Consider the following 25,114-nt stretch of genomic DNA (forward strand, 5'->3'; position numbering starts at 1 on the left):
ACCATTAAGTCCAGATATTGTTCGTAATTCAGGAGAATGACTCCCTTCTCCTGAATGTAAAGTGATGAAATGCCTCTCAGGTTGTTCAAAGCAAATGTTCCACAAAAGTTCTGGGTTCTCCGTAAATCAACAGAAAATAAGCAGTTCTCATGGGGCTAGGAGAATGACTCCTTTTTCCCAGCTGTTCCCTCAATGTCTTTCACAGTTCTTAAGAAGATTTGTTGCTCCCTTAGGGAGGTTTTCTCGTTCTTTTTCCACAATTCTCGATCCTCCCCAGTGGGACAATGAAGCTGTTCCCCGGAACCCCTTCCAACCCTCCAGCACCACACTCCCTTGGACCTAGAGTGCGAACTACATCAGAAATTGGTTTATGATTTTCTCTTTCTTTATAGTTTACACTTTCAAAGGGTTTTCCATTTTCTTTGCGTTTTAACTTCAAAAAGAACGACAATTGTAACGGTACACTCAGTCTTTCTGTTGGGCCATCTGATGAGATGGTTTCGGTTTGTCAGGGGAATTTGTCTCGCCGGGGCGAAAGGCCCCCCTGTTCTTGGTTGCGGTCTCATTTTTACCTGCCGGCCACCAAGTGTAATTTTGATAACGTTTGGCGCTCTGTCTTCATTCAGAACGTGTGCTCCAGTCTCTACTTCTACTTCTCCTGCCAACAAAGGAGCGGCCTAATTGGGCGTCTTTGTGCGTTCTCCTGAACCACACCCTCCAGGCCCCTCTCTAGGCCTGTCCTGTTCATCCCTTTGTGATATGCTTGGCCTTGATTGCCAAACCCTTCTCGATATTTTTCACTTTTCTGAACCATGGCCTCCTGCTCGGTCTGCGTTCTCATCCAAGAGTCAGTTTCTCCAGCCTCGACTCGCTCTTTCCCACCTTCTCGCTCTCCGTTATCCTTCCCGGTACCCTTTCGCCTTCATTTGTTTTTGACGCACTGATATAGTAGTGTCTGCCCTGACGCAACGTCCATTCGATTGGCTACAGCTGGTCTGGTGTTCTCCCACTCGCTTGTAGCGGGAGCATCTTAGTCTCAGTACCTAAACCATCAGGGAAGTTCAATGTTTCACTGTAGCATATGAGTTTAGACTCATGTGTTCAGGTCCTATTGTCAGCCTACCGATTTGGGGTTTAAAGAGGCTGTGCCTCCCAATCGCGTTCTTATCGCTAGGAGAGGAGTCCCTCTCCATGAGATCCTACCGCACGTTAGCACCTCTATGGGGACTATTGGTTAGCAGCCTCATGGAGAGGGATTCTCCCCTGCGGAGAAGTGATGCTATCTGAACAATCGTCCCACCATGCAAGATTGTTCAGCATAAGGACTGCAGGGGAGCATACTCTTAAGGAAGACCTAAACATTTTCTGAGTCCAGGAATTGACATTTGAACAAGATGCTGCTGAAGCACTAGGCACAGTAAAACATGTAGAGCCCTGGAGAAAACATGTTTTTTGCCAAAGCAATCAACTTCCTCATCGGCTACACTCTCTCCTCCCACCTCACCTGACCTCGGCTGACTCCCCTCTATCCTCCCATCTCTCTCCCCCCTGCTCGACTCTCCCACCCCGCCTCCAAACCACCCTGCATACAGCTCTGCCTCCCCACCTCTGCGCTCCACTCCCCCCTACTTCTGCTCCACCCACCCACCCTCTCCTCTCTTTTCCTGCTTGCCGAACTGTCCCGCATCTATTTCCCCGTACTTTTCTCCCACATAATCTATCCCTACTCTGCTTTTATCACTGCCGGGGTCATGCCCTGGACAACCAACTGCTTGACTGTGTTCAGCTGTGTATGCATAGGAACAGGTCTTGTGATTGGACACTGCTCATGTGGACTACAGACTATGCACGTGCTAGCAATTGGTTATCAGACTGTGCTGCGGCTCCAGCAGCCAGGGTTCTAACACACTTCAAGAGATATCTTGAATTCATTCCCTGGGCTGGTTGGGCAGCTGCTGGGAGTGGGGTCTGATGTCTCCTTCATTGTGTAAGATTTTAAGTGTCTGCCTTGCTAGGGCACACACGAGTGGGGGGCATGCAGTGCCAGCAATCTGCTGAGCAAGGAACACTCAAGAACCTTGGTCTTTCAACAAATCATTACTCCAGGTCTGAAGCGTGAAATTCTTATTGCGCTTTTCTAATGGTTTGACGCCATTCTTTGAAACAGCTCTTATTAGAGTGATTTTAGGTGTAAATAACATCTATAATTTTCGATTAGCAGCAATATTCGATCATAAACACTGAGGCATTTCTAATGCAGTGGATGGACATGTACTTACCCTTTCTGTTACTTTATCTACTTCAATATACATAAAGTTGAGATTTGGATCAAAATGCTGGTCTTTGAACACACCTTTTCGGATCATCTGGAACAAAAAGATCATATTTAACACAAGCTTGGTAACCGTAACAAAAATCACCACATCTTCTAAACCTCGCATAATTGAATTGGGTGCTGCAGTTACCACCCATCGCTCAACTATATAAACCTCAGTTCTGCATTTCCAATTCCTTCAGTGCTATAAAATCAGGATATCATCCGTATTACTTTAGAAACCAAACGACGAGCATCAGGGCCTCTTACAAACTCACAATTTCCACCCCCATTGATCGATCTAGAACACAAAACATACGCTTCTTAATAAAGTTCTGCTATGTCTCCTCCCTGTTTTAATGTTTTGTAAATACAATAAAAAAGTGTCCATTGCACAATATGCCAACTATACGCTGGGCTGATCACTGCTATCAGCCACCTTTACAGAAGCAACAAGAGCAACTACTGTGTCTTGCATTGCAAACTCCATCCCACCGACGGTAAATCTTACTTACCTGAAACATTTTTCTCAGTGGTTGGAGTTCGGTGGATTTTTCAGAACCATTGGGTTTCTGAGAGATCAACCACATTGACCGGCAGGCTTTCCTCCAAGTTAGACCATACTTCTCACTGGTAACCTGACTGAGCAGTAAGGCTTAGGAATAAGGAGTGAATGAATACTTCATGGACTCTACTTTCTCCATTAACAGGTACAAATATTAATAAAATCAAGAGCATCACACATTAGATGAACTGATTTAAAAACATCACCCATTTATCTTAAAATAAACCAAAACGACCCCCAGCAATCAAAGCACAGCCCGCCTGCCCCCCGCCCATATCGCAGTGTCAAAACTAAACCAGAGTTAAATCGGTCAAATGACTTGCACACTGAAGCAAGCCCCCCCATCTCAGTTACACAGTTTTAAAATAAAATCATGTCAGATCAACATAATAAAAAACCAAGCCGCCTCACAGTCCCAAGGGCTAGGTGCATGTTTAAGACTAAACCAATCACCCCATTGTTACAGTTGTACAAAGGAAAAGCGGTGTCTGTGGCCAGATTTGGAATGGAGTTGTGGGGTCATTCACCTGTTAACATGTTTCCGTCCACAGAGAATCCAATTTTTAAGAAACTGTTGGGGTTGCCCTTCTCTGCCCCTAACTTTGGTGTTCACATGGAGTTGGGCTGTACACTGAACGAGGATAGGATTTCCCTGCAACCGGTATTACATTGGCTGAGGCTATCGGGGAATGTCAATGCACTTTAACTCAGGAACTGATCACTTTCCTGTTAGATATGGACTTGAGAGACAAGATTCCGTGGCTGTCTAAAATTAAATCACAGTTGAAGGGGGGATGCATTTTATGCATTTGTACCCCCCACGCCCCGAGTAGCACCCTATCCCGGAGTGAGATAAAATCGATGGACTGCTGGCCTGTATGAATCTGAAAGACTGAATAGGGAAGGCTTATAACTCCTGAAGCCTAAGAATCAAGGTCTGATTACCATTATGTCCCAGGGTGTTCAAGGTAACCTTCTCTGGGTTGAATCACCAATTGACCGTGTAATTTTGACACAGGCTAGGTTCAACTGTTTCCACCCGAGGGCTGTGATGGCGGAGCGTTTTTGTCCGCTATGTGATGCCCCGAATGGTGATCTTGCCCATTAGTTTTTTTTTGGCCCCATATGTGACATATAGAAGACGTCTCATTAGGCCAATACTGCGGGAACAGGGCTTTGTGCAGTATCGGCCAGCATTGATTTACCTGTTGTGGGCAAATTCACCCATGTGGCTTGGTCCTAACGCCTGTTTTGAAAAAAGCTTTGTATCATAGGAAATGTTTGCTGCAGTCATTGACCCGTAATGAGCTAACTGAAAATACTGAATTAAATATATTTTTCATCCCTTTTGGTTGTTTTAACATTGTTTTTTTATAGATGTATTGTTACTGATTTTTTAAATTTTTGATATCTCTGTATTATGTACTGTTTTTATGGATTTTCGATGTATATTTGAAATAAACTCGATGATGATGATAAAAAAAGGGCCTCAACGGACCCTTCCGCAGGACCAAACAACACTTGCAGATCAACAAAAACTGGTTCTCAGGTGCAGCTAGACCACAGACAGTGGTTCACCGGGTCTCCCTTTATCCGGTTAGTACAAGCCTTCAGGTGGAGGAAATTTAGTAGAATCATCAAAATAGGTCTTTGACAGTCAAGTGATGGGATGTTACCCACACCTCCCCCAACTTCTCTGTGCTACCGCTCAATGAGGCACACACACTCCGTGAATCCAGCTAGCAAGCTGATCTCCAGTCTTCTTCCTGGTCCTCGCAAAGTGTCCTCCCCGTAGAAACTAATTTTAAAGCTAGAAAACTTGGATGATCAGGACAATCTCCACCTCTTTGATAGGCGCTTTCCTCGCCTCATCAATTTCCTCATCTCCTGCTATCCTCTCCTCTCCTCTCCCCCCCTTGGCTACCTTGCCCTTTCTCTCCTCCTCCTCCTCCTCCTCCTCCGCCCCTGCTAGGGCTCTTTCTCCTCCGCAGGGCGTACCTCTGATCTGTACCCCACCCCGGAAGTTCTTTACGGCTGGCAACCTTCTTCATATTGCCACTCTCAACACTCGCTCTGCTGTCAAACACTCCTCTGATATCTACCACCTCCCTTGAAGAACTAGACCTTGATGTCCTTGGTCTTACTGAAGCATGGTACATGGCCAGCTCTGTTACGAGCTTTGACACGCTCCTCCCTGATGGCTACAAGATCCTCTCTGCACCCAGATCCTCCCGGTCCGGAGGGGACGGGGGTGGGGTGCTAGCCCTGATCTTTCTTGAGTGGATTCCTGCTTCTATCATTCCCACTCAGACCTACTCCTCTTTTGAATGCCTTGTCTGTAGGCTTTCTCTCTCACCTACCCATTCTCTTACTGTGGCTACCATCTACCGGCCTCCTGGTCAAAACACCTTATTTCTCTGAGTGGGCGGACCTCTCCTCCTCCCTCCTGGCCTCTACCACTCAACTCCTCCTCCTCAGTAACCTCAATATACATTTAGACTCTCGTTGTTCCTCCTCTGTACTCTTCCGTGACCTCTGCGACTCACTCTCCCTGTCCATCCTCCCCTCTGGCCAGACTCACTCTGCAGGGCGCACACCCGATGTCTTGATCTCCTCTGACCTCCCCCTCTCCATCCCTCTGACCAAGCCTCTCTCCTGGAGCGATCACTCCCTCCTCTCCTCATCTCTCCCTCTCTTCCCCCCAAGCCAAGCCTACCCCAACACTGCCACCTACTTTCTCACACATCCGGCCCATGAAGCGTGTGTCAGCTGAGGCTTTTGCCGCCACTTTCTCTCCCCCCCTCCACCTTTGGCTGTCTCACATCTTGACACAGCCCTGTCTCTGCTCTACTCTTCGATTTCTTGATGCTCTTGCCCCTGTCATGAGGATCTGTTTGAAGTCCAAAGCCAAGTGCAATTCCTGGTATGACTCTGACCTAGCTGCACTTAACCGTAAGTGTAGGGCGGCTGACAGGAAATGGAGGGCATCCTGTTGATCCTCTGACAAACTGGCCTGCTACAAAGGCAATACCGACTCTCTGTCCTCACCAAGATGAGAGTCCACATTCAAGCTTGTGTCTCTGCAGCATCTAACAACTCGGCTGAACTCTTTAAAATCTGCAAGGAGCTGGCCAACCCTGCTGCAGTCTCTACCCCTCCTGTTGCCTCCCAGGCTCTTTGCGATGCCCTTGCCTCCCACTTAATTTAAAAAACCCAGGACATCCTGTCCACCCTCTCCACCCCAACCCTTCCTCTCCCCTCTCCATCTGTGCTTGCTGACCATGCTTTAGCCACATCCCCACCATCCTTCTCGTCCTTTCCTCTTTTCTCCCCTGACGAAGACGCTAGACAAGTCCGATCTATGAAAGCCTCGTCAAAACAGGTTCATCATGTTCCTCCAAAACCATCAAGGAACACATTGACACCCTTGCTCTGGCCCTTGCTGATTTTTGCAACCACTCCTTTGCCTCAGGATCCTTCCCCTCCCCTCCCCCCCGAAGCACTCCCTTGTGCATCCTCTTCTCAAGAAACCCACTTCTTGTCCAGCTAACTATTGCCCAAGAGAGTAGTTTCTTACCTGTAACTCTATTTCTCCAGCGTTGGTATCTTTCATGGATTCACATGCTTAGAATATTCCCAGTCGTCAGGCTGTGTTCCCAGCCTGACAACGGGGAATATTCTAAGCATGTGAATCCAAGCATGTGAATCTAAGCATGTGAATCCAAGCATGTGAATCCAAGCATGTGAATCCAAGCATGTGAATCCAAGCATGAAAGATCCAATGCTGGAGAATAATCTTTTTCTGCCCCTGAAATTCATTAAACGTGAGGGAGAGTTTAAGAGTCATCAAATCCCTGTGTTTATTAAGTTTGGATTTATACATTCTAGAGTCCCAGCTGATGTTTTCAGGTTTATGAAAGGGACGCCCACCCACCTTGCTGATTTTATATGCACAAGACATCATAATATTATTATAGTAATTCCCCCCAGAGGAGAGGACCTCAACCCATGGGTTCGGGTGTAAAGCTTTGGCCAGATGCTCAAGAATAAGGGAGTTAAATTTCCTAACCGTATTCTTATTTCAAGTGACCGCTCTTACTTGTTTTGCAACTGTGAGACCCATATACCCTGGTCTTACTTGAAATCCCGGAAGAGCCATAGTCGAGTAAAGATCCCCTAAATCTATATCTGTGTGTGTCAGGTTACCACAGGCATGCTTCCATCCATTAGAGAGGTAAAAGAAGTCAATCCTAGAACTATTAGGGGCCCTCTTCCAAGTATGATTGGGTAAATTCCAATCAATAGAGTGATCCAGCATTCCCAAATTCCAGGTAGCCAAAGGTTTATCCCATCGTATTCCTCTACTAAGATTAGAGTGGAGCGCCTTAGGGATAGCCCCTCTATCATTCCACTTAGAACCTTCTGCACAAAGAGAATTAAAGTCTCCTCCCATCATAATACAATCACCAAAACCCTTCTCATACCAGTCTCCCAGAATCTCTGCAAGAGTCTCTTCCGTTTTTTTCAAAAGGTACTTTCAGAGGAATCCAGTACAGGTTCAGCAGAAGGATTGGATCCAATCCGTATCCTGCGAATACCCCAAATTGCAATCAACGGCAACGGTCAGCCCACCACTAGGCGTCCCTGCTACACCCCTAGAAGCCGGATAAGAAAAAAGTATAAAACCCTTCCATATGGAATTCATTTAGTATCATGGTTTCTTGAAATAGATAAATGCGGGGGCGATTGTAGATGGCATACTTACTCAAGAATGTATTCAAATGTATACCCCCACAAGAATTCCATGAAATGATCTCAATATTAATGCTGTCAGGGACAGCCTGATCCCTGTCTAAGGGTCTCAAGGGTTTTAAGGGCTGTCTTTAGCCAGGAACAATCCTGACTGTTGTTAAGTAGGCTAGAGATCAATGTCAATACCGGTTCAGAATTTATAAGTGTATTAGAGACAAATGTATAGTTTGTTCTGTTTGAATGATGCTAGTTCCTTATATGCCAGGAAGCTATCAGCCTCTTTAGCATTGGCTAAGGTTAGCAGGCCAAATCCCAAGGACTAAAGATTTTTTTCTTGAGCACGGACCATGTCGGCCACCATCTCTGAATGGAAACTACTTCCCATTCAGTGATTATTATGTCCTGGGAGAGCTATAGCATCTATATCATCTGTTATAGATTGGAGTAGTGGTATTTTTTTAAACAGGTTTAGTAAATTAGTTCTATTGAAATTGGGCACTGGATCAGCCTTGTTGTTATTAATCCAGCCTATAATCTTCCCTGTGTTATTCGTCGCAGCAGGCTGTTTGACAACTGGCTGCTCCTTGCCGTTCAATATAAATCATTTTTCTATCAGATTCTCCTGTTTCTCCTGAGTATTCACGGCCAGTGTATTTATAGGGCTCCGGGTTGTATAAGAGATAAGTCTACTCTGGTTATTAGCCATAGGCTGTATCCCACTAATCAAAGACATCCGGGGGAATACCAGGAGCCGATGGTTGTAAGCTCGTCACCGGTAGTAGGGTCATTTGTTGGGAGCCTGTGGAAATTCTAGCATGTTTAATGCTAACTATTTTCCCAAAGGCTGTCATCTTAGTTTGCTTGGTTTGAGGGCGATCTTGTCCTGCCCTAAATTGATTTCCATTTCTGGTATCAAGAATTGTATTTTCTTCTCCACCTGTCAGTTGGTGTTCCTTAATACCTTCCCCTCGATCTAACCCCTCAACAAAACTGGGAACATTGCCACTACCACGGCCACTAGGTTGTTCTCCTTGAGCAGGTATATTTCTAATAGCTTTAAGGTTGGAATTCCTCCCCCTAATTTTAGTATTCGGCATATTTTTGTTTTTTTCAACATCCTAGCCCCCTTTTTTGTTTTTTTCCATCTACGAATAGGCGACTGGGGTACCTCATTAATATCGTAATTAGATGTATTGAGAGGTGCATCTCCCTGTATTTGGGGTCTAGGGGAAACCAAAGTTTCCTCTCCTGGTTGAGCCGGTATTTTCTTTGTATGATTAGTTTTTTGTTTACACTTTCGCCCCTTTTTCGGAGGAGTCTGGTGAACAACAATAGAGTCTTCATTGCTGATACTCAAGAGCTCCCACTCATTAGAGGGTTCAATAATGGACTCCTGATCAACCCCTCTGCCCCCCACTACTGTTGCCATAGCATCCAATAGTGTGGAAGGACTATCGAGAACCCTCTGTCTATCACGTTGCTCGTTATTCTGCACACTCTTCCCTCCCAGACATGGGGATTCTTCGTCTCTAACCCCTCTATAGGACGGGGCTGGTCGTTCCCCTGATGGCATGAATTCCAACAATGTGGCGATTTTAGCATCCATGGTGGCCATCCTAATATTTTGTTCCTGCCTAAGTTTATCAAATCGATTAGTCTTATTGGTGTTGTGCTCATTCTTAATCTTACCTTCCACAAAACCTTCTAAAAAAGACAATCCTGTTATTAGTTAATTAAAGGCAGATTATTGTCCCGCCAGGGATCCACCCGAAGTTTCCCCGAGTCTCACCCAAGGTTTTAAGAGCCAAGTTCAAACTAATGCATGAAATAAATAGTCTCCTCCCCCATTACTGGGTGAACAATTTCCTGGTCTACCCATGCATACGGGTCAGGTCTCTGATATCACCTGGTCGGATTTGGAGGATCTATCCACTGTTCCCGACCGATCATTCAAACCCTCTCCTTCTTCGGTTTGGGTATTACCATCTTTCACAATAATAAGAGGATATGCTGTCTCTTGAGTCGGTATTATGAGGTCATTGTCCTTGCCCCCTAAATGGTCCCCAATAGTGTTATTTCCTATACTTTTAGATACTACTCGAGCTGGAGCCCCCTCGGACAGACTCCTCAAACCCTTATGATTATAAAGTGGAAACCCTATCGGCATCTCTAGGTCAATGATTTCCTTAAGAAGGTCCCCTGTAGCATCCGCCATTTGCATAAAAGAATCATCCATGTTTTTCTCGCCTTCTCCCATATCGAGGTTACGGTGGCTTGAAGTCGAGAACCCTTTAGATCGATCCCACCAACTAATGTGTTTAGTTGGATTCAACAAATTGGTGCACAGCGCCATATCCTGTTTTGGGTTCCCAGAAATAAACACCGCCTGTGAAATATGAGTAGTAGGATTCTTTTCGGGTAAATGCTTCCCCTTAACACTTTCTATCGTACGACCACTAAAAGTCAAAAAGAGGACAACATTTTGCTTTCATTTATTTCCTTAAGTCTGCCTCCGGAAGAGAGGTAGATGCATAAAAGCGGACAACCCTTTTGGTGCCAAGCATACTTTCCTGTAGACATTCTGCATCAGTGAGCTCATAACTACTGGCAGACATGTCCACATTAACTAAACCTGCCTCTATTGGCATAGAACACCATTTGCTAGATCTTTTTGTTGCTCCATAGGGACCAGTATATTGCTAACTGGAGGCAACTCACTCCCGTTTGTTGGCTCTATAGATATAGAGTTCTCTGCCCTTTCATGGATTGAATCTTTCGGTATACCACCGGCAAGATCCTCGTCCATAGGATAGGGGCTTTAAATCCCCCCCTCACATTCCAATGTAAGCACCTGTTGTGCTTCTGTCATCTTAATCTCTTGTATATGTACAGATGCAAAGCCACTTCTCAATGCCCGCTTGATTAAATGAGAAAGCGCTTGAGAGTACGAATAAATAGGAGAGTAGAGGGCAAAGAAGAGAAAAATACTCTAACAAGCTCAACAGGAAATAAAGAGCTAGAAATAAAAAGTCCTATAGAGTCCTCATTTAGAGCACATACAACTATAGAGTAAAATCAGAACGCAGGGGTTATAGAAAATGCTAAATGAATTTGCACCATCAAATGGCCAATGCATAAATTAGTAACCACCAGGGCAGAGCACACCTCGCCGCAGCCAATAGGGTGATACTTTCATCAAATATGTGTGGAATAAAATGGAATAAAATACTCTTAATTAGCACAACAGGAAATAAAGAGCTAGAATTAAAATGTCTTATAAAATACTCATTTGGAAAACATACAAATACAAAGTAAAGTCGGAACACAGGGGTTATGGGAAGATACAAGATGAATTTACACTATCAGGTAGCCAATGCATAAATTAGTAATCACCAGGGGAGAGCACACCTCGCAGCCCCTAGGGTGATACTTTCATTAAGTGCTTGTGGGATAAAGTTCCTTTGTAGGTAAAAATTTGTACTAGCAACATATAATTAAAAAAAACACAATATAAGAGTATACGTATAAATTTGCTGTCCTGGGAACGCCCCCTGGCTTGAGGAGCAGCCTTAGTCCGTCTCTCTCCCCCCCCCCCAGTGACCAGCAAAAAAGTTCAAGTTTAAAATGTTCTCCTATAAGGAGGTTAGATGGTACACTAGATGTCCCAAATAAGTAAAAAATCAATTCCCTGCTTGCCGTAGAGAGTGAAAGGGGTAAGCAATTGCCGGGATTAAAGAGAGCACCTCTGCAGTCTCCCGGCTGATGGAATAACAGTTTGTGTTCGTATTAGCACTTACCCCCACCTTGGTGCCAACGGTGCTACAGATTACTGATGGCAGGTCTGTTCACGTATTCTGACGGTCCGGCAGTCTTTACACTTCCTCGAACGGAAAATGAAGCAATGGATGGATGGACAAGAGGGTAAAGTTCCTGCCTCCACCACCTCCAGTCCAAACAGCAAATTCAGCAGCCCTTCACTTCTGCAGGGCTTAATGCTGCAAGGGCGACGTGCAGGGCTTTAAGTAGCCCTTCCTGAAAGGGGCGGGTATACTGGTGTAACGACAGCACACAAGCAGACTCCAGCGTGTGTCCCAAACGAAACGCAGCAACAGCACGAACAGCAAATTCAGCAGCCCTTCACTTCTGCAGGGCTTAACTTTGCTGGACTTTAGGACTTAATTTTGATCCTGGAGTGAGTGAGTTTTTTCTCACCATCTCATGCATTTTTGATCTGATTTGGACTGATGTGTTTCTTTTGGTTTTGGAGTCTGAGAAACTCCATAGGCATCTAGCTTTTGTATTGTGACACACAGCACCTTCAGGGAAGTCCTTTGGATTTCTCATAAGGTTTAAATACCTTCTCTTGGGTAAACTACTGTTTACCAGAGTAGTAAAGTGAAATTGACTTTACTTACCTGTTTTTCCTATGTAGGTCTAGTACAGCCCATCTTATGTTGAAGTACTGGGGGGTTACTTAGTAGCCCCTTTTCCTACTTACCCATGTACATTTTTTTGTTACCCTCACTAAATGTAATAGCTGGTGGCAGTGGTTTAATTTTCCTACCATTGTGTGCGTTTTACTGCAGGCTCAATCCTCAAGTTTTAGTTTTGCACCCCTCGGTGCCCATTTTGTCAAAATGGCCCTGGTCGTCTTTTTTTGCCATTTCTTGCTTGTGAGATCTTTCTTGGATTTAACTCTGCGCGACCAAACCACGTTTAAACCCTTTGTCTTTGGTGGGCTTCAGTGCTGAAGCCCGCCTCTGGATCCAGTGTGTCTGGTAGGGCAGGAAGCGAGGGAGGTGCCTGAAACTCCCTGTTCTTAGTCTCCTTGGTTACCTGAATGCACCCAGTGCTGGCTGGCTGTCCTGTTGTGTAAGCGACAGCTAGTCTGTGCATGAATGGGAGAAACATGCATAAAAGGCAAGGTCTCTTGAACAGAAGGCAGAGTCGACCACTGGATGAAACATCCGAACAAAGAAAGAGGAGGAGAACCTTGCTGCACCCTCCTGGACCCTTGGTTTGCCCGGTGGAGCCTGTCTGCAGTGCTGAAGCTCCGAATTTTGTATCAACTAGAGAAGCCCGGAACAGACAACTTCTTCTCTTCGGTTGGTGCGACCAACTGACCCCAAGACGAACTTTGCTGGTAACCCTCTCCTTGCTGGCTGTACTTCCTTGCTGCTGCTGGAAACGAGGGCCAGGGGTCAAGAACACCAGAAACAAGTGCATCATCTTTCAGCTGGACCCGAGCTCCAGGTAGATCCTAAGGACCCTCTCTAAGCAGGACACCCCAAGCCCGAGCCAGCTCAACAGAGTGCTGGACCCGACAAGCAAGGAGAGCCGATAAATTGTCCAAGAACCGTGGTGGTGCTATTGACCTGTAGCTGAAACCGCAAAGTGACGCCGATTTGGAAAGAATCCATTGCTGCCATCGACCTTCAAACTGCAGTGCAGGAGTCCTCCAAACATCCTCCCTCTTGTCTCCACGACTGAGGCCCAGGAACCCAGGAACTGCAGGACTGCAACCTGAACAGAAGCCAACTGGATCCTCTTCTTCCAACCTAAGATACTGTCTTGACTATAGGGGTACTTACCTTTTTGGTCTGTAGCTTGTTTGTCTCACTGGAGACTTGCAATAGCTGCTTTTTCTGCAGAGTTGCTTGTAGCTTTGCCTCGACAAGCCTTAAAGCTTGTGGCCCAACAGTGATTCTTTTACTACAAACTCTCTAAATAACATTGTTCAAGACTGCGGTGCTATCTGAAGAAGTGCCTCGGCTATCTAGACATTGTCCCAATTGACTTTGGCTGTCCTTGCTCCTTGCAGACTCTTCTGACCCATTGACTTTGGTTTCACCTGTCCCTCATAGGTGGTACATAAGTTTAACTTGTATTGCTGGTAAAGGGTCAACCTACACTTCATTACAAACATTGCAAAGTAGTCACATATTCTGAGAACCTAGTAGGGTTTCCTGGTTACCTTGCAGCAAGTGATTTTCATAGGATCCTGTGACTACAAGATTTATACGCTGGATGCGGTGTGTTAAGGCGCGTTTTATTATTAAACATTACGTAGACACAGTCTAAGAAATGGTCAGCCGACACGCGTTTCGAACCCAAAGGTTCTTTCTCAAGGCAGGTAGGGTAATAAGGTCTTGGATTATGGAAAGGAGGTTGCATTGTGAATCACTGTGTGGCAGATAACTCGAGGGTTGCACTCCTAGTATTTCATGGCTAATGCCGTAGTGTTTGCCAGGATTGCTGAGAATGACTGAAGAGCTCTTCATGTTCGAAACACCGGTCGGCTGACCACTTCTTACACTATGTGTCTACTTTATGTTTAATACAACACGCCTAACCACACTGCATCCAGCATATAAATCTTGTAGTCACAAGATCCTATGAAAATCACTAGCTGCAAGGTAACAAGGAAACCCTACTATTTTCATTACCAAAGGTACTGGGTTCACCTTTTCACACCCGTGACCTTGCACAAAACAATACGAGAACAACAAAAACCGAGCTCAGCACATGAGTGTTCTATTCTAGAGCCCACATTTCTCCCATCTATTCTGAGAACCTGTTAACCTTTTTCCTACGCTAACCATTACCTTTTCCACAATCTTAGTCTTGCATTAAGTGTTAAAAGTGATATTGATGTCCACAGAGTCCTAGCTATTGAAGTCACCTCAGGGTGTAGGAAGTGTGTGTGTGTGACATCCCAAAAGGATATCTACTTGCTTAACTTAAATCTGAGGAAGTGTTATGGAGTGTATTTTTATTATTGCATATTGCCCTTTCTAAAGGCTTATTTAAAACCAACCGTTAAATAATTATTTTACTTGAAAACCTTGAGTATAAGTGTTATTTGAATACTTGTAATTGTGAATCTCTATGTTACATCGCTACGGCTCACATTTACCCCTGTTACGATAAGCCTGGCTGCAAAGTTACTCTACCAACTTGTGTAGTACAGACCTATACCAGCAGGTGGTTTTCCTATTGCCAAGAGGACAAGACAGGTGTAGTTTGCCACAGGGTTACTACATATAATCTTGCTTAACAATTCTTTGGACCATATTTGAATTACAATTTCTTTGTACTGATTCTACAGCCCTCTCTCCCTCCTAAGAGAAGCCTGGATGCTCCGTCTATGCTACTAGATACTCAGCTGGTACAAACTTATACTAAGAGTGGAGTCTTGTACTGTCTCAGTTGAATGATTTCACCAAGCCCTTAGTTGGACTTTTGAAAAACTGTAATAACACCGTCCTGTACAAACGGCATCAGATGTTCATTTAACAGCATAGGGGAACGGAGATGCTACAAAATTGATGGTAGAGCATAGTCCTCTAGAACAGCAGTAGGATGAACAGGGACCGTATATCAAAAGGAAGTGTTTTTAAAGCACCTTCAATATTGTGGCTCTTGCCACAGTAGACCATGTGCAAATGTCTTGCAAAAGTATTGTTGCACAAATGAAGTTAATTAATTAACACATGGGCTAAGGGGGATCATTCTTCTAGAGCAAAAAGAAGTATTACAGCCATGAATATGCTAGCAAGGCCAACCAGAAAATCTGATAGATTACATAGAAATGCAAAAGTATACTTGAAAGGCAAAATGATCACAACAGTATTGTGTGAATGTCGCATGGCTGTGATCTCCTCATACTTTGCATCATTTATGGAAACACTGAAAACATTAAAATTGCTTTTGCACCTAGATTGTGGATAGCTCCTACTGTATGACAAGGAGGAAAGGATCATAGTCACAGTTCCATGCCATTCAGCGTGTAATTGGTCAGGTGTGAACAGTGAACTATTGTGTGTCAAAGGCATAGTAAGAATGGTGGCTTTAGCAAATGTCCCCAATAGTCTGTGTGAAAGCATTCCACCTCAACTGTCATTTTACTCACTACATCAGAGACTGACTAAGCCAGAGCAGGCTCTCCTACTAAATATATATATAATTCTTTTTTTTAAAACTTTTGAGAGACAGTTATCACAATTTGCATTTAGGCATTACATCAAGATCAATTACAAGCAGCACAGAATGGGGGGGGGAGCACCATGGCATGGGGAGATCGTGAAGTGTTCAGTTCTTATGAAGAGTCAGGCAGTGGGGTGGAGTGCCACTCCACCTCGTCTCTGCTGTTCAGATAGCTACAGAATTTAGTCCACACATTCTTGGGGCGAGATGGAATGGGTAATGAGCCAATATACTCTTCTTCACATGTTTGTACCCAAGTAAGGGCTTTCAACCACATCTTCAGAGTTGGGGGGGATCGCCGCTTCCAGCATAGTAATATACATCTTTTGGCAACGATAGTGCTCACATTGAAGAATTTGACATTTTTTTTGCACCGTCCCCAGCCCTAACCCCAAACAACAAGGCCAATGGGTCAAGGTCCACCGGGGACCCAACTATCTCCGAGAGCGCCTTCGTCACTTCCAGCCAAAACGTACCCAGCGCAGCACAGGACCAAAACATATGTATATGATCTGCTTCTTCAGATGTACATTTTGGGCATGTGTGGGTCGGGGTGTGAGAAAATCTTGCAATTCTGAGCGGTGTGTAATACAGTCTGTTAAGGAGTTTGTATTGTATGCAGCGGAATCTAGTGCTCAGAGAGACCTTACGCATATGTGCACACATTTTGTTCCACATCTCATCAATAATTTCCCTCCCTAGCTCCCTGGCCCAAGCTTCCCGTGGCTTGGGGATACGTCCTCTAGTTTCCCCAGCTGCATTTTGTACAGGGAGGATATAATTCCCCTACCTCCTGCAGAATTTGAAATGTACTGGAGCTCAGGAGAGTCCGGGGGCTCATCTGGGTAGGAGGGCTACATTTCACGGACTGCCGCCCTTAGCCTGAAGTATTCTAATAGCTCCAGCGGTGAGTTGGAGTTTTCAGGCCGCCATGTTAGAGGAGTAATAAATTTACCTTCGGGCTATAGATCAGTGAGTGCAAGGTAGCCAAGGTTTCCCCAATGTCGGACGAAGTGCTGGTCGTGTGTGGGGGAGAGCCATGGGAATTGCCATATGGGAAGCCATTTGTAGTACAGGCGATGCTCTTGTTTTGAGTCCAGAATGCTATTCCACGCTCTAATCATGGTGGCCACGGGATCCGCCTGGGCATCCCTCTGGTACGTACGGTGTAATACTAAGGTCATGATATTATTCCCATCGCCGGCCAGTTTCTCCAATTTGACATGTGGGGGCTGGATTCAGGTGTGCGTACCTGTGTGTGGCATGACGGGCCTGTGCCGCAATACAGTACAGTGTAAGGTCAGGGGCTGCAAAACCACCTTTTTCGTTGGGTAAGGTCATATGTTGCCACTTCTTGCAGACGGCCCAGAATGCCAGAGAAATTGGGCACACGCCGAGTGGAGCCTCTTGAAATAGTGCTTCCCGGGCTACACTGGGACATTAGCAAAAATGTAGAGGAGTTTGGGAACCACAATCATTTTTATTAGGGATAACCTGCCTGCAAGGGACAGCGGAAGATTGCGCCATTTGAGCATTCTGGACTCAATAAACTGTGCCGTAGTCTCATAGTTCTCCGCCAGTAAAGAGGCTCTGGTTAGTGATTCTTGCACGCCGAGGTATCTGATACCACCTGGGGACCAGCGTAGGGGAAATTCACATGATGGCTGTTGGGTCGCCCCGGTGAGAGGGAATATTTCTGATTTACAATAGTTGATGGTGAAGCCAGAGTACGTGCCAATTTTTGTTATGTCTCGGATGATTGGGTCTAGATATGTGGAGGGGTTTCTAACATATAGAAGCACATCATCAGCATATAGTGAGATGATTTCCGGTGCATCCTGTAGACAAATACCTTTACGGGTGTGCTTATTCCTAACATGGTCCGCCATGGGCTCAATGGCGAGAGCAAAAAGGATAGGGGAGAAGGGACATACCTGGCGGGTTCCCCTATGTAACGCGAAGGGAGAGGAAACCTTGGAGTTGACCAGCACCCTGGCCATAGGTCCTGTATACAGGAGTTTTATGTAGGCGATCATATTAGGTCCAACATTCATTTTCACCAGCACGGCCCACAGGTACTGCCAGGAGACCATGTCAAACGCCTTCTGGGCGTCTAGTGTGACTTACTACTGCGTCCGCGCCAATTCTGGCCATCACATTGAATGTACGGCGGATTTTAAGTGCCATAGAGCGGCCGGGAACAAATCCGTTTTGGTCTGCATGGACTAGGTGGGGCATGAGTGGAAGGAACCTATTCGCTATTATTTAAGCAAATATCTTCGTGTCAGTATTAATAAGCGATAAGGGCCTATAGGGACCGCATTCGTCCGGGGGCTTGTCTGGTTTGGGGAGGACGGTGATCAGGGCTTCTCTCAAGGAGGGAGGGAGAGTGGTTAACCGTAGCGATTCAGCCCAGACCCCGTAGAGTACGGGAGCCAGAATGGCAACATGCTTCTGGTAAAACTCAGATGCGAGTCCGTCTGGACCGGGGGCCTTGTTCTTGGGGAGGTCGGAGATTACCTGGACTATCTCATCTAGGATGAATGGGGCATCTAGTTGTTCCTTAGTACTTTGGGAGATGAGGCTTATTGGGATGCTTTCTAACAGGTCATCCAGGTCTTGGTCAGTGTGCTCCAGCTGAGGGCCGTATAGAGTGGCATAAAAGCTAGCAAAGGTATCAATGATGGTTTGGTCGGACCAGTGTCGTGAGCCCTGTTCATCGAGGATGCTATCTATCCGAGTTCTGCCCCCCTCCGCCCGTACTAGTTTAGCCAGCATCTTCCCGGGTCTGTCTCCCTCACCATATCTTCGGCAGCCATAGGGCGAGCATAGTACCGCACCTCGCTCAGGGCGTGAGATTCAAATACCTCCAGTTCCGCTCTGATTTTTGGAAGGGTCGCCGGGGCTGGTGCAGAAGCCTGTTCCTGTTCCAGTGCTTTAAGCTTCGCTTCAGAATTATTTAGGGCTTTCCTTATGGACTTGAGGACCCCGGCTTCCTTTGAGATACACATCCCCCTGATATATACCTTAAATGCTTCCCAGCGGGTCCCCTCAGTGGTGTCTTGTGTATTGTTATTTTCAAACAAAAAAGTGTTTATATCAGACAGGATCTCAGCTTTAAAGACAATGTCAGATAGCGTGTTAGATTTAAAGCGCCAAGGGGGTCGAGCAGAGAGGGTCCTACCCAGCTGGATCTGTAGCAATACAGGAGAGTCATCTGAGAGCGTACGTGCTAGAATCTCAACACTCGTCACCTTACCCACCCGGCATCCCGACAGTAGAAACATATCAATTCTTGAAGAGCTATTGTGCACCGTTGAGTGGAAGGTGTAGTCCCTTTCCTGGGGATGGAGCGTTCTCCATACATTGTGTAGGTTTAGGGTATACATGTGTGTACCAAGTTGTCTGGGGCTCGGGATGTGACCCTGCGTGAGGTGGTTGTTCTATCCAGGACATTGTTGAGTAGAAGATCAATATCTCCCCTCCCTATAATAGGAACGTCTACATATCTCGCTAGGATATCGGTTACTGCATCTATGAATTCGGGGGAATCAGTGTTGGGACCATATGAGTTGGCTATCAAGCATTCCTCATTATCCAGAGTGCAGTGAAGGATCACATACATGCCGTCTGTGTCAATGTGGGCTTTGTGGAGCGTGAATTTAACCGATTTGTGGATAAGAGTCAAGACTCCCTGGACTGAGTCGAGTATTGAGTATAGAATCTGTTGGGGCCCCAGGTCTGCGCCAGGTTAGATTATAGGAGTTTCAGTGCATGAGTTTCCTGCAATAGGAGTACCTTAATCCCATGTCTCTGTGCATATGCAGTAATCCTACGGGACTTTGTGAAGTTAGTTAAACCCCGAACATTCCATGTCAACATTTTAATAGCCATGGTGACAATTTATGGAACATCCCAAACAAAGGACTCCTCTCTGACTGCAATCAAGGATCTATTTCTGATTACTATCATATGTGCTGTGGCGGCGTAAACCCGTCCTGCAAGCAAACCGGTCCCCTCCCTCCTGCCAGTTTTAATATAACATTTCCAAACTTTACCACCCCCACCGCCCGCAGTGAACTAGCAGTGTGATGATACCCACCCCCAGAGCGCTCAACTGCGTGCCGTCCCCAAATTACCGGACGCTCAACTGCGTGCGTGCCGTAAGTGCCAGGGCGCCATGACCAATCTAGCCGCTCCGCTCCGTTGGCCCAACTGGGGCCGAACCTAGAACAAAACCACAAAATTGAGATTGCAATTGCAGTGGGGGCCGCCACTGCCGTGTACCAAATCAAGCAAGAAGTGTGGCGCGTAGGCGCCTAATAGGCAGCGACAATATTTCAAAGTACTGTGTTACAGTGGAAAATTATTGAAGGATAGTGTCTTCAAGAGAGGTGCGGTCATCGCAAGCGTGTTGGGAGCATAATGACCTCAGTCACTGTCCATCACATCATTGACAGGCGCATCCAGTGGGATTTGTGATTCAATGAATTGGACTGCTTAATCTGGAACCGCGGAAAAGTATAGTTTATTATGGAAGGAGAATTTCAAGCGTGCCGGGAATCGCATTGCGTATTCGATGTTCCTTTCAAGGAGCATTTTCTTCACCCCATTAAATTGTCTGCGCTCCGCCTGGACCCCCACAGAAAAGTCCGGAAAGATTCTGATGACTTGCAAGTCCATTCTGAGTTGGCCTTTCTCCCGTGCAAGTCTCAATATGTGATCTCTATCTCGATTACTGAGGACGTTAGCTATTATCGGCCTGGGGAAATCACCCTGCTTCGGGCGGGGAGCAAGAGAGCGGTGCGCTCGCTCGATAGTGAAGAAAGGTGAGAGTGGAGGGTCGCCCAGTAGGTCCTTGAGGAGGGATTTGACCGCCAGTTCCATACGGCCCTTCAGTGCGGACTCCGGAACCCCCACAATGCGAATATTTTTCCTCCGGGACCTCGATTCAAGATCGTCGCATTTGGCCTTGACACTCTTCATGTCGCGCACCAACACTGACACTGTATTTTGGAGGGTGAGTAAACGGTCTTCATTTGCCCCAATTCTGGTTTCGGTCTCGGTGATCCTGGTGCCATGTTGGTCTAATTTCGACCTGAGCGAGACCACATTAGCATTTATATTGTCTAACTTCTTGTGGAAGGAGGCAAGGTTTTTGGCCATTGACTCCATCATTGGGGTCAGGTCAAGTTGAGGGGGGGTCTAGTGGGGTTTCCGTGTCGGCGGCATTAGAGGAGGTGGTATTCTGTTCCGCCCTGGGTGTTGGCTTGGTGAATTTGTCCATAGTCCCAGCCTTGGGTGTCCCATGGGGCTTGCTGGGCATCCCAGGGTAGGTGATATTGAGTACAGGCGTAATGGGTTGCCCCTGCGTGGTTACGGGGAAGGTCAGGCAGGCCCCGGGGGCAGCAGAGTCAGATGGCGCGGGAAGTGGCCGCAGTCTGGACGGCCCTGCGCAATAGCGCACTCCAAGCTGGGTCCTCCTATTCGTGACTAAACGAGGGGTCCAGGCGGGTGCTTCAGGGTTAGGAGCAGGGTACTGTATCAGGCATCCGGGGCCAGCAGGGAGTAGCAGGTTCGAACACAGAACAAGGAAGGCCAAACAGGCCAACAGGATAATCCCAGGAGGGAGGGAGATTGGGCCCCAGGCGCAGGGTTCAAGCTGACGAGGGCCCGCTAGGTTAGGCACAGCAGGATTGCAGGCAGGTATGGTGATTCCCTATGATTAGGGTGAAGCCCCACCGACTGAAACTGATTCTGTATAGAAGGAGGCCGCTGTGTAACCGCAAAGCGGCACTGCGCCGGGTGGGGGGTCACGGGGTGGAGGGCGAGTTATCCAGCCGTATTGTCCCCCGGGCGCCCTCAGCCATGCGATCCTTAATGTATGGTGAGCAGGCAGAGGAGGCTGCTGCGTGTGATATACTGTGGCTCGGGGCTCCAGCGGCAGGATCCTGGGACAAACTGGGGAGGAAGGGCTCAATGTTGCTCAGGCTGGCGAGCGTGGGAGCTGGGGGCTGTGAACCCTAGCAATGCAGCGTTTGCGGGTGTAGTTGGGCAGTCCCCCGGCTCCTTACCTCAAGCACCAGTGATCCGGATAGAGTGAGGGGAGGGCTCCGCAGCGGTTGGTGCACCCCACAGGCAAGGCGCGATCCAGGGCACTACCCACCAGTCGCCCGCAGATCAGAGGCGCCGCCAGGGGGGTGCGGGGGCCACACCGACGAAGGTCTCCCCGCAGTGCCTCTAGGTAGATTGTGCCAGCAGTCCTCAGTCGCACAGGGGGACGCGGCCCGGCGGCCAGCAGCTGTCCGAGGAGCGGGGAGGAGAGGGCAGGTACACTGCAAGGAGCGCCGCAAGCAGGCGAAGCTTCACAATGCCAGGCCATCACATAGCCGGCCCCGGGAACTCGGGCACAGCGCCACTCGAGGAAAGCCCCGCACAGCCTCTCCGGCCCTGAAGAAAGGTGCCGTAAACAGGGTCTTCGGGGTCCGGTTTCTTCCGGGATTAGACGTGGGTGTAGCGCATGAGCAACGCTACACACAGCTGAAACTTCCAGCGCAGGATTCGGTGTTACGCCGCCGATGGTGTCTGATAAGATATTGTTGGGCACGGAGCTCCACGGCTAGGCAGCCATTTTGTAGGCTGCTCAACAGCGGCCCCCCCTCCCCCTCCTACTAATTTTTGGGAAGCTGCCATTCCTTCTGACATTGTGCCATCTTTCATAATTTGAGGAAACCAGGAAACTTGTATTTCAGCACTTTAGCCCACTCAAGGTTGCCCCTTTTATAATCACAAACACAAGTTAGCATGACATCAGTACATGTTGTGCAGTTGTGCTTTGCATGCATCCAACTCTGCTTTCCCAATGCTGTTCACACTGTTTACATTATGTGCACACCACGCTACCGTTCCAAATCGACTTCTACAATGATATGATTGTACTCCTTCACCCGGCTAATAGCCAAGTAATACCATAACGCTCATGAGAAATGTAGGAATTAGGCTGCAGATTTTCCCTCTGAACCAGGAAAAGGATCTCAAATCATTGGCTATTCCTTCCTATACCTTCACTTCGAAAGAAGTAATCTTAGGCTCAATCAAATGTCAGCTTCAAAAGGGATGGTAAAGATTCCTCAATGGAGATATTTTGAAATCCAGGCAGCTCACAAATATATCACAACCCTGAGAAAGGGTGGCATAGTGATTGTTGGACTTTTATTCAACACAAAAATAAAGGGAAAACCTAACATTCCCTATTTCTATGAGGGGTTTCCCTGCCTCAACTAAAATACTGAAGGGGTCTGTCAGAATGTCCTTGTAAACTAAAGAGTCCACCTTCCTGTGTCAAAATCTCTAATTGCCCCTTACACTATGACTAAACTAGAAGGGTGCGTCAATGTTCTTGGTCCAGAAGAATGACTTCCTTCTCCTGGACTGCGTGGCACAGTTCTCCTAGTCCCAATACTTCACAAATAAAGGACTGCCAATCCTATAACACACAGTATCAGAAGGTTCACAGTTTCTTCACTCCCAAGGGAATGACTCTTTCCGCTGGATCACTTGTTCTCAACACAGTACTTGTTTTGTCAGGGGAATAACTCCCATCCCCTGAACTCATGGTTCCTTACTGAGTCTTTAATGATCAAGAGAATGACTCCCTTCCCTTGACTGTGGCTTTTCTGCAACCTGGGTGAATGACTCCCGTACCCATACTTCCTGGCTTTTACCTGTGGATGCAACACTACTAGGAGAATGACTCCCTCCCCTGGTATCTTTGTTTCCCTGTTTTCCTTCTTTCTCAACAGTTCATGTACAAGTATGATCCTTGACCCAGGTTTCCCCAGTACAGCCCACTTGGACTCCTTGCTTGCCAAATACACCCACAAGGAAGATGACTTGTACCTTTCTCCTTGTTTGTGTGCAGGTCCCAGACCCGGATTTCTCTGGCCTTGTAATTTGGCAGACTTGGTTCACTCTCCTGCCAAGTACTGCCACATGGAATGTTAGGCAAGATTGTATGCAGTACCCTTTGGGTGCACTACAATAACCTTGACCTCCTGGCAATAGGGACCCAACCTTTAGTATAAGTCTGAACTACACAGGTTGGTAGTGTGGTTGAGCAGCCAGACTTATCTCAAGAGGGGTCAATGTGAGCCGTAATGTTGTGACACAGAGCTTCACAGTACAGTTATCCAAATAAACACTTGCACTCAAGTTTTCCTGATAAAACAATTATTAATTTATTTCACTGTCAGTGGTATAAGCCTTCCTCAGAAGAGAGCAATATATCTAACAATTAAAATACACTTCAAAACACATTGTTAGTTTCTCTAAATTCGATTATACCCATTGGGGATGGCACACAAACACTTCCTACACCCTCAGGTGACTTAAATAGATAGGACACTGGGGACATTGAATCATCACTAATACATTTAGAGCAATACTTAGTTTGGTGTAAAAGATAGAATAGAGGAATAAAACAAAGGTTAACAAATAATTTACAAACATGTAAGTGCTTTTGAAAACCTTCCAATGGCAAATAGGTTTAACCCTTTCATGGGGAAAAGATAAAGCACAGAGTCAAGGTGAGAAGAGACTCTCAGGGAGCCAGGACAGCCAATGTTAATTGCACAATGTCAAGGGGAGCTGAGCTGGGGATCTTCTTTGCAGGTAGTAAAAAGTCTTGCACAATGTTTTTAGAAATGTTTGTAGAAAAATAGAACACTTGAAGGGCCACAAGCTGGGAGGCTTGTGAAGGGCAACACTTTAGCAACTCTGCAAGATAACCATGACAGGTCTCAACTGCGAGCAAGTAAGGCTACACAACAAGAGGTAAGTTCTCTTAGACTTTACAGTACTACTAGTTAGAAGAAATGGTTCCAGCTTGCTTCTGTTCCTGTACAGCTCTGCAGATCCTGTTGTTCCTGAGCCTCACTGGTGGGGACAAGAGGGAGGACGTCTGGGTACTCCTGCTATGCAATGGGAAGGTCAGAGGCAGCAATGGGCAAACTTCAATTCAGCAGTTCTTCGGTGTCTCCGCTCCTCGCGTCTGACGGCAAATAGCAAAACTGCGGTTCTCGGATACCACTTCAGACTTTCCTTGCTTCTGGGGTCCAGCACTCTGTTGAGGTGGCTGAGCCTTGGTCAGTCCTGCATCAGTTAAGTCCATAGGATCTTCCTAGCGCTTTGGTCCAATTTAAAAGCAACACACATTATCTGGTGTTGCTCTCACTGGCACTTTGTTTCCAGCAGCAGAAGTACAGCCAGCTCAGAAAGGATGTCCGAACAAGTTCACTTTGGAGTTGATTGGTCCCACCAACTCAAAAGGGAGAAATTGTCCTTGCAGGGCGTCTCTAGGCGAGGCGAATTCTGAGCTTCCGCACAGCAGCAGGGCTTCACCGGACAAACCAACGGTCCAGGAGTTGCAGCAGGCGTCTCTTTCAAGTTCTTCTTCCGATTCCTTCATCCAGTGGTCGACTCTGCCTTCCAAGCCAAAA

At 46.7% G+C, this 25,114-nt stretch overlaps 1 protein-coding gene across 10 annotated transcripts in view; it reads right to left on the reverse strand.

The window, feature by feature from the left end:
* Window positions 1–25,114, reverse strand: part of PRP4K (pre-mRNA processing factor kinase PRP4K) — a 1,306,928-nt gene that overhangs the window by 245,539 nt on the left and 1,036,275 nt on the right. For all 10 annotated transcript variants that reach the window (XR_011274234.1, XR_011274233.1, XR_011274232.1 and 7 more), the window contains one exon: window positions 2,280–2,366. Coding sequence is in view for 4 of the 10 variants with exons in the window: in XM_069613497.1 (XP_069469598.1) it covers window positions 2,280–2,366 (87 nt within the window). In the remaining 6 variants the exon portion in view is untranslated. The remainder of the gene's footprint in view (window positions 1–2,279; window positions 2,367–25,114) is intronic.

This window comes from Ambystoma mexicanum, chromosome 5p (assembly GCF_040938575.1).
Source record: "Ambystoma mexicanum isolate Mex_15411 chromosome 5p, UKY_AmexF1_1, whole genome shotgun sequence".
NCBI classification, from domain to species: Eukaryota; Metazoa; Chordata; class Amphibia; order Caudata; family Ambystomatidae; genus Ambystoma; species Ambystoma mexicanum.